The sequence below is a fragment of the Odontomachus brunneus genome, unplaced genomic scaffold (assembly GCF_010583005.1).
Source record: "Odontomachus brunneus isolate Ranch 3 - 2012 unplaced genomic scaffold, Obru_v1 Obru_scaffold_039, whole genome shotgun sequence".
Taxonomy (NCBI): Eukaryota; Metazoa; Arthropoda; class Insecta; order Hymenoptera; family Formicidae; genus Odontomachus; species Odontomachus brunneus.
In genome coordinates, this window is record NW_022639489.1 from 2,369,106 (window position 1) to 2,378,780 (window position 9,675).

Here is a 9,675-nt window from a genome sequence, read left to right on the forward strand (position 1 = left end):
ATATATATATTTTATATATATATATATATATATATATATATATATATATATATATATATATATATATATATATACTTGCATTATGCAAATAATAAATATTTTCTTTTATATTTAAGACTTTTTTTTATTATATACATGGTGTCTGACGATTTGACGATTTAATCTACATATATATTCTTTGTTTTACTGTCAGACACATTGCATATTTTTGCATAATTTTGCCAAAAATAAATACATTCGAAATAAATTCGTTTTGAAAACATTCGAATTAAAAAAAATTGTTATCTTATGATTCAGGAAGTCACTATAGCGCAAGTGTTACGTTATTTAATCTATCTTTTGACATACTTGAAAAAAGTCTAATTTAGAAACTGTGAAAGTCACTAAAAAACGGATTGTAAGGGTTAAGGTGTATAGGGATTTAAGAGAGAAAATTGAATAAATAATAATTAATTAATTAATTCCCATTCATCTTAATATTTAATAAAATCCGCGCACGAGCGCAACCTATTGGCATTCAATGCCAATCGACGCGGTACCCTCGCACTGATCCTGGACACTTCGTGATTAGCTAGATTGGGTATGCGACCGGGAATATCTCATCTCGACGGCACAGGCGATCTTCTTCTGCGGCTCCATCGTCGGCGGCTTCATCTTCGGCTGGATCGCCGATCACAAAGGGCGGATTCCTGCGCTGATGCTGTGCAACGCGGTCGCGTTATTGGCTTCCATCGCGACCGCGAGCGCACGTACCTTCTGGTCCTTCTCGTTGTGCAGGTTCCTCACCGGCCTGGCCTTCGACAATTGCATCAATATACCGCTGATCATAGGTGAGCTTCACGCTGAATCGCGCCGGGATAAAAATAATCATCGGATTGCGCGCGTGCGACCGATGAGAGACCTTCATAAACTCTCTTCTCGGGTCGGGTTTTACAGTCGAGTCGGGACCCCGACTCTCTCAAGTGCCTGGATCTATTCTTACGTCTGGCCAGATAAATTATGTATCAAAATATTCCCGATTGTCGTCGTCTCTGACATCGTACCGATAAACTCGCGCAGCACAGGCCGCGATTACGTCTGACATCTGACGTCATAGTTATCATTTTAATGAACGGCGGGCCATCCGGAGGAGCCCGGCAGGCCGAAAAACCGTTTCAGCCGATCTACTGACGTGGCTCATCAATATTTATGGCCACGCATACATGTTGCGCGCTACGGCCCGGCGATTTCTCGTATCTACATGCCATTCTGCATGCACGTTTCGCGATCATCGGGCATTGTTGTTTATACGCAAATTACATTACGCAAATCGCAGCGTGCTTATTACATATGCTGTATTAATCATCGTTCTGTCGAGCAGTGGCCTTTAAAGTGCGACTACACAGAGAGAATTTTATAAGAATTTCCTCTGTAACTAAGGAATAGATCAACATTCTGCAGCAATTGATTATTTCTTTCATTTCATATGTGCTATTTTTTCTAAGAAATATTGAAATATGTTTTCAAAAAAATTTGTCACATCCAAAAATATTCTTGTCTTTAGCGGAATCCTCGTATACATGACTTCAAGAAGATTCTTCTAAAACCGAAAGGAATTTTTAAAGACAATATTCGTAAAATTAAAGGAATTTTATTTACAATGCTTACAAGTCTTAATAGAAATTTCTTTTAGAAAGAGGACATTCTGCTTCAAGTCATCCAGGCAGAACCAAAAATTACGATGAGATGAAAATGATGCCAAAACGACGAGAAAATGACTAAAAATGTTTCCTTTCCCAGGTAAAATAGATAATCAAAATAATGTCAATCAGACGTTATTTTAAGCAAATATTGATCAAAGTTACAACATTTTCTGGTGAAAATGACATGAGATCGACATTATTTTGACTAAATAAAAGGGTTAGAGATAAAAGCATTTAAGAGCCAGGCACAGATGTAAAAGTGCAATCAATGTATTATAACTATATAAATACAAATATATAAATTTACATTTCGATCCGATTTGGGTCCTCTTCAGAAAATTAACAGTTAAGAAAGCATTGAAGGTCAAGGTTTTATGCCTGGCTCTTCAATATTCTAACCTCTAATCCTTTTATTTTTTGTTTTTAATAACTTAGAACCATTCTTTCTTTTACTTTGTATTATTATGATTATCTGTTTTACTTGGGTTTCAATCACAATTCGATTATTTTCTCGTCGTTTTAACCTCATCATGATTTTCTGTTCTACTTAGGCATATTCCTCTTAATTTAAAAGGAAAAAAGAATAACATCTAGCAGATCTTTTATTAACAGTTGATATCATTAAAAGAGGAATACTTTTTCGATAAGGGTTTTTACTTATAATATGGGATCACAATAAACAGCACCTAAAACTAGAGTTCTTTTTTTTCTTGGCTATTATTTCTTGAATATTTTTCTTTTAATTATAGAAGAGTCTCTCTCCTCTTGAAGTCACATGTAAGAGGATCTCGCTAAGACTAAGATTATATTCTCTCGAATATATATTTCTAGCGAAATTTGCTATATTCCTAACGAAATTTATTATACTTCTCAGCAAGATAGACCTTACGGACAATCGATTTCTGCGCTACTAGGGATATAGTAAAATTGAAAAGAATTTATATGAAGAGAAATCTATAATATTCTCTTCACGTAATGAATAAAATTCCGAACCGAATCTTCACAGTGGTCGAGTACATGGCCGTGAAAAGGCGGACCTTGGTCGTCAACGTCGCCTTCGGCGTATACTTCGCTCTCGGCAGTACAGTTTTACCATGGGCCGCGTACTACGTCGCAAACTGGAGATTCTTCGCTTATATCACCGCGGTGCCGATGATGAGCGTCTTTATCACGCCTTGGATTCTGCCCGAGAGCGCACGGTAAACGCGATACTCTATCAATTCCTTCGCTCATCCTATCCGAAATTTCGTCGCGCGGATTTTTCATTCGCGAATGAAACGCCGCGACAATGCGCATTTTAACGTCAGTGTGATGTAGAACGAAGTGTATAGTAGGACTATTTTTACTAAAAAATTTTTAATTTTTTATTAAAAAATCAATGAATACTCGCTGATTACATTGATTTACAGAAATAATTTTTTTGTCACGTAGATCAAATGATGTGATCTATAAATTTTTTAAGCTGAATTAAAAAATGCTAACATATTTCTTCTATTATCCAAGATTTTCTAGAAATGTGATTTTTAAAGTGTAAAATTTTAAGAGAATTAATTTTCCTTATACGGAGAAAATATTGTAGTAAAAATTGCGTTACAATTATATTTCTTTTTACAATATTTTTTTTCATAAAGTTGTGACTACAAGGTAAAATTGTAGTATAATAAAAATACTATAAATAATAAAAATAATAAATAGTGTAATATTATACAAATAGTAATATAATATTACTATAGTAATATAGTAGAGTATCATAAAAAATAATATGTTAGTATAATATTACTATAAAAATAGTAAATTTGACAATTTACCTGATCCACTATATACAATAAATTTATAATAAAAAGTCAAATACACATAACAGAACATTTAATATAACAATATTTTCAAACAAATATATAATAACTTTAGTTATAATTCTGTATCGCCCAAGTTGTAAAAAATTTTATTGCAATTTTTACTACAATATACCATATATAGACATGGCTTACGTAATTTAAAATATAGAATCTTATAATTTTCCGTTGTACTTAACTTGCAATATGTCTCTTTTAAAAACCAAAAAGTCGTATAAATTTTTATTATATTTTCTATCTAGTTGAAGCCAAATCGCATGAACAAAAAAAAATTGTTAATATTAATGAATTTTCACAGACTAATTTTATAAACAATTAGATGACTTAAATGGAAAAACTTTTTTATAGAAAATATTTAATATTATACTTCAGTATAAACAATTTAGAATTACGTGGAATTGTTAATTGTGTGGAAATATTTTTTATACTTAACTTGCAATATGTCTCTTTTAAAAACCAAAAAGTCGAATAAATTTTTATTATATTTTCTATCTAGTTGAAGCCAAATCGCATGAACAAAAAAAATTGTTAATATTAATGAATTTTCACAGACTAATTTTATAAAAAATTAGGTCGCTTAAATGGAAAAACTTTTTTATAGAAAATATTTAATATTATACTTCAGTATAAATAATTTAGAATTACATGGAATTACTAATTGTGTGGAAATATTTCCTATATATAATATAATATAATATAACTCAGATAACCGTTAGAGAAACAAACTGTAAACGATGGAGAAATTCTGAGTTTATTTGTGGATTCTACACATAAAAATACATAAGAAACAAGAAATTAGTCGTTGACCGATGTTATCGGTAAAATACTCCTTTTACTAGTTAAAGCTCAAAAACATTTGTACTGACTTATTTTAAAAGATTAATCAAGATATCTATTAAATCACGAGATTCTCAAGTGAGTAGCGCCGGCGCTTCCAGATATTATACGGCGTCTCTCGAAATTCATACGCCTGATCGTACATTGAGAGAAAAATATAATTGTCTTTGGCGTCAACTATACGCTTTTGTGATTTTAATCAGAAAAATAATTAGAAGAACCATTGTTTTAATAAATGTTATTAGAAAGATGGTTCTTCTAACTATTTTTCTGGTTAAAATCACAAAAAAGTATAGTTGACGCCAAAGGCAACTATATTTTTCTCTCAATATAAGTTCATTTCACCGACATCCGTTGTCCCGCGTCGTTCGAGTACTTTCCGCTAAATAGAGCACTGTTTCACGGTTAAGATGGTTCGTCGCCAATGGTAGGATAGACAAAGTGGTGCAGAAGCTGCGGCGGATAGCGAAGGTCAACAAGAAAAGCCCGGACACGCGCATTTACGAGATCTTCATGGTAAGCAAGACCGAGATATAAAGCCCGCGCGATCTTCGTGGGATCGAAATACAAGCAGTCCTTAATCCACGTCCGCCTTACCCTGTTCGTAGAGAAACTCAACCGTGTCTGACACTCATACGGAAAGCGCGACAATCTTCCATCTCCTAAAATCACCGCGGCTAGCGAAGAACGCTATCTTACTGATCATTATTTGGTGAGTACGATAAGCCGCCGTCGTCGACGATCTTTTTCTCCTTTCTGTCGCATGCCAAGACGCTGGAACTCTTACATTCATGAAAAGCATCCCCTTTAAGAAATTTATCCACCAAAATGGCGAAAATTATATAAAAATTTAACGCATTTTTTATCATAATAAAAAACATTCGTAGCTGAAGTTTCATCCGATTTGTATCGTTCGTGAGAAATTTATAGGGTTGGGAAAGTTACTTTTTAAAAGTAACTAGTCATAATTACAGTTCCCTTTGCTGAAAATGTAGCTAGTTACAGTTACAAATTATTGGCTATGAAAAGTAACTCGTTACAGTTACAGTTACTCAAAAAATAACGAGTCGTTTTAAGTTACTTTCTTGAAATGATTGTAAATTATTATTGTAAATATAAAAATCTTACATTTTAAGTTTTACTAAGATGTAAGAATTAAATTTTATAATTAATATATATCACATTATAATTAGTCAATTCACTTAAAAAATTTCAAATCTGTACTTAATATAATAAAAATTTGATAAATTTCCTAGATAACAAAGAATTTAAAGAGAATTCAGTCAACAATTCTGAGTTTATTTTTCAATGCAAAAAGAATTCTTTTCACTGAACTAAACTCTGAAGAATTCTTTTTACATCTGAAAATGAACTCAGAATTGACGACGTACGACTGGATTCCTTTTTAATTCTTTTTTAATTCTCTGTGCCAAAAATAATCCAAAATAATTTGAATTATTAAATTAATATACAATTACTATGTAATTTTAATTTTATTTTACGTTCCCCAAGTGACTATTAAAGTAACCGTTAAAAAAGTCACAAGTTACTAAAAATAAGTAACTAAGTTAAATAACAGTTACAGATGGAAAAAAAGTAATGAAGTTGTAGTTACTGAAATATGACTGTAACTGTAACGAAGTTACAAGTAACGAGTTACTTCCCAACCCTGGAAATTTAGTACTGAATATCGCAATTTTGCACATATAACCTTATGGTATAAGCAACATGGATGACTAATTATTCCAATGTGACTTCGTGAAAAGTGATACCATTCAAATAAAAAACATACCGTCATAAATGTTACATATTATAAAACGCGGTATAGAAGAAAGAATAGTATACTCTACAATATAATGGTATATTTGCCACAATTTTATTTTTTATTCTTGATTAAAAATCGTGGAGCCTCAACCATTATTTTTGTGTTGAAGAATTTTCTTTTCCAATCAATATTACGACTTTGAGTGCACGGTCTATGTATAAAGAAACATGTGGCGGGACGAGTACATCACAGGAGGTTAAAGGGACAACAATGACTGATATGTCCATCTCTTCTTAGAAGATACTGAAGAGAGGCAAGAGGGTGACTTTCATAGGAAGGAAGGTGGTGACATTGCAAGAGACGCTGGCCTACACGTGTAGACGCAATTACTGAATTAGAAAATCTAACTTTAGAGAATACCGCATTTCTGCTTTGCAGATATACTCCGTCCGTTGCGACACGATCCTTCCTGAATGAGCGACGTCAGAATCTGGCAACGTCTTGTCGTTGGATATATTTGAGATATCTGTGGAATTTATACCGCGTATTATTTTTCAGATTATGCAACCCATATTTCCTCTCCTTTCTCTGTACACATGTCGCGCTCACGTCATATACATGTCAAGCTCGCCGGACGCCGACGAAATTACAGATGTTTCTTCACGTTTCAGGTCTTTGACGTTGATAGCGTTTGACGGCCACGTGTACTCCCTTAAGTTGATCCAGAGCTCGGTGTTCGTGTCCTTTTCTCTCGCCTGCGCAACTGAACTGCCAGCCGGGCTGCTGCTGACGTTGCTGCTGGACCGTTGGGGCCGCAGATTCTGCGGATTTATCACTCTGGCCATGACTTGCCTCTTCAGCTTCGCCGAGCTGCTGTTGCAATCGAGTGAGTGCACAGGCCTCTCCACGTGTCCTCAAGTAATATCGAGCGCTCGCTAACGCGGTCTCATGCATTTTATTGTCCAGCCGTGGCGATACTCACGATGTCAGTGCTGTCGCGGTTTTGCCTGAACATGGCGGCCAACGTGGGTCTTCAATACGCCGCTGAATTGCTGCCGACCCCGGTTCGGTCGCAGGGTGTCTCGTTGATCCACATTTTCGGCATAATCGCTCATGCTGTCGCGCCGTACGTGGTGGACACGGTGAGTGATCTTTCCATATCGTTCGCATTTCATCTCGTGAGAAAGAGACATTTCTCCCGGTAGAACAGAAAATCAGGATGACCCCAGCTTAAGAGGACTGGAGGGTCAGATTGCCTGAAAATCGTGCTTGTTCTTTCACAATTTTTTGTGACAAACTGAATGAATGCGAAAGTGTTATTTTGACGTGTGTTTATACAACATATAAAGAAAAGAAAAATATAATTTTCAATTTTACTCATTTTGATAATTAAATACTCAATATAAATGTATGATACATGCAGTTAAAATATATTTCGTTTTTCTTTTCAAGGTCGTCATTTTGCAGTAATATCTTGACTTTCGTGGTTCAATTAAGCTGAATTTTAAGTAGAAAATTTCCGTAAGCTTGTGAAAAAATTGTGAAAAAACAAGCAGGATTTTCAGGCAATCTGACCCTCTAGTCTTAAGGCTCCTGTGTCCTCGTATTGTCCACCTCTTTTTAATGATGTCAGAAGAGAGAAAACACATACCAAAAACTCTTGCAAAGTACATTGAGTTAAAGAACATATCCATCAAGTGACACTAGCAATCTATTGAACAAATATATAAAATAATTCAAATATTGTTCTTTTGTTCTAACAATAAATAATGTACCGTAAATTAATATAACGGAACTATCCCGTGTGGAAATTTGTTTAGCAAGAACTACTTCCTAAATTTCTTGAAGTCAAAATCTCACTCGAAAAATAGAATGATAACTGAGTTACTCAAATTAGAGTGAATTCTCACTCTTATAGAGTGAATTCCTTCACTGTGTGTCGTGGAGTGAAAATGTTCACTCTGTGTCGTGGAGTGAATTTTCGCTCGACAAATGGAGTGGCTGCCGTCACTCGAGTTAGAGTAACTTTTCACTCGTGTGGAGTGAATTTTCAATCGTAGAAAAGTGAATGATTCGGAAACAATTCATGTATCATTATAATATCGTAAATATCGTAAATGTATCATTATAATATCGTAAAAATTCACTTTACTTGGAGTGAAATATTCACTCTTATGAAAAGTGAAATGTCACTCCATTCAGAGTGGCATTTTCATTATATTTTTATTATTATAGCGCCAACCTTATGTTTAAAGATGATATCGATAAAAAAATTAAGAAAATAAAATTTGCATTTTTTTTCGCGTGGTAAATATACAATTTTAATCGTCAATGATTCTATTCTACACATCATCGCTATATTGGTTTTTTCAATGATAAAATCACTGTTTCACAGATTGAAACAAAGAATATAGCTCTATTTAAGATTGCTCGATATCATTATATCGACGAAATCTCTACTTTGCTAATATAAACAATTTGAATTAAACAGAAACATAAAAAACGATAAGTAAATGATTAAAAACTCACTTTTCAATCATGATTCGATCCTTTCCATGTCATTTTAACATCATCGTAATTTTTTGTTCTGTTTGAGTTTGATCTTCCATAACTGTTAGTTTTAATCGTCTTTACTTGGTCGAAATGTTTCCAGGCCAAGATCTGGGACGGCTTACCGATGATGATCATCATCATTGTGTCTTTCGTCGCCGCTACTCTGACATTATTCTTGCCGGAAACGCTCGGCCGCGACCTGCCGCAGACTCTTCGTCAAGGAGAGGACTTCGGCAAGGATCAGAATTTCTGGACACTGCCCTGCTGCCAAAAATCGCACATGGACCGGCATCGACATTATCGTTCACGCGAACTGTAGTTCTTTTAGATTTTATTATAATGCTCTGCGCAATCAGCGCGAGGACGAATAGCTCAAGAATTTTATTAAAGCCAACTCGGCGTTTTATGTTACGTAATGTACAACATGTTCTACTCAATGACTATACATTTTTTATACGAATGAATAGAGTTTATATATAGATAGGAAGCTCGAAACAATTCGCTCGAAAAACATTCGTATAGATAGGAAGCAAAAACAAAACTTACTTGAAAAAACATCACTTTTCCTTTCTTCCTCAACGTTATTAGTTAAATTTTGTTATTATTAAAATGTCAATGTTGTTATCGTTAAAATGTTTACGGAAAAAATCGTTATGGTGGTTATATCCACATATTCTATTGTAAAGAGAAAATTTATATTATTTAAAATTAAATAGATATAACATTAAACGTTGCTATTATTGTATGCTCATTTATACATTTCTTCCAATTGCAGTTCTTATGATATGTACATACTAGTTAGGTACATACAGTTGCCTTAATCGAAGAAATATTGCTGCTTATCTGTTGTGGCAGAACAAATATTATAGTCGAGGAATCCAAAGGGTTTTTCCGTAGGTTTTATACTATACATTACTCGGAGAGTATCACTTAAACACGTATGGGAAGACAGCGAAGAAGGTCAGTGTATCAATTCCTGAATACT

General features: G+C 34.1%; 1 protein-coding gene across 10 annotated transcripts in view; it reads left to right on the forward strand.

Moving 5' to 3' along the window:
- LOC116844147 (carcinine transporter-like) overlaps window positions 1-9,423 on the forward strand; it is a 27,374-nt gene extending 17,951 nt beyond the window's left edge. For all 10 annotated transcript variants that reach the window (XM_032815328.1, XM_032815318.1, XM_032815320.1 and 7 more), the window contains 7 exons: window positions 572-830; window positions 2,689-2,881; window positions 4,783-4,888; window positions 4,981-5,084; window positions 6,809-7,023; window positions 7,104-7,279; window positions 8,791-9,423. In XM_032815328.1, coding sequence (XP_032671219.1) covers window positions 572-830; window positions 2,689-2,881; window positions 4,783-4,888; window positions 4,981-5,084; window positions 6,809-7,023; window positions 7,104-7,279; window positions 8,791-9,009 — 1,272 coding nt within the window. In that variant the 3' untranslated portion in view covers window positions 9,010-9,423. The remainder of the gene's footprint in view (window positions 1-571; window positions 831-2,688; window positions 2,882-4,782; window positions 4,889-4,980; window positions 5,085-6,808; window positions 7,024-7,103; window positions 7,280-8,790) is intronic.
- The last annotated feature ends 252 nt before the right edge of the window (window positions 9,424-9,675 follow it).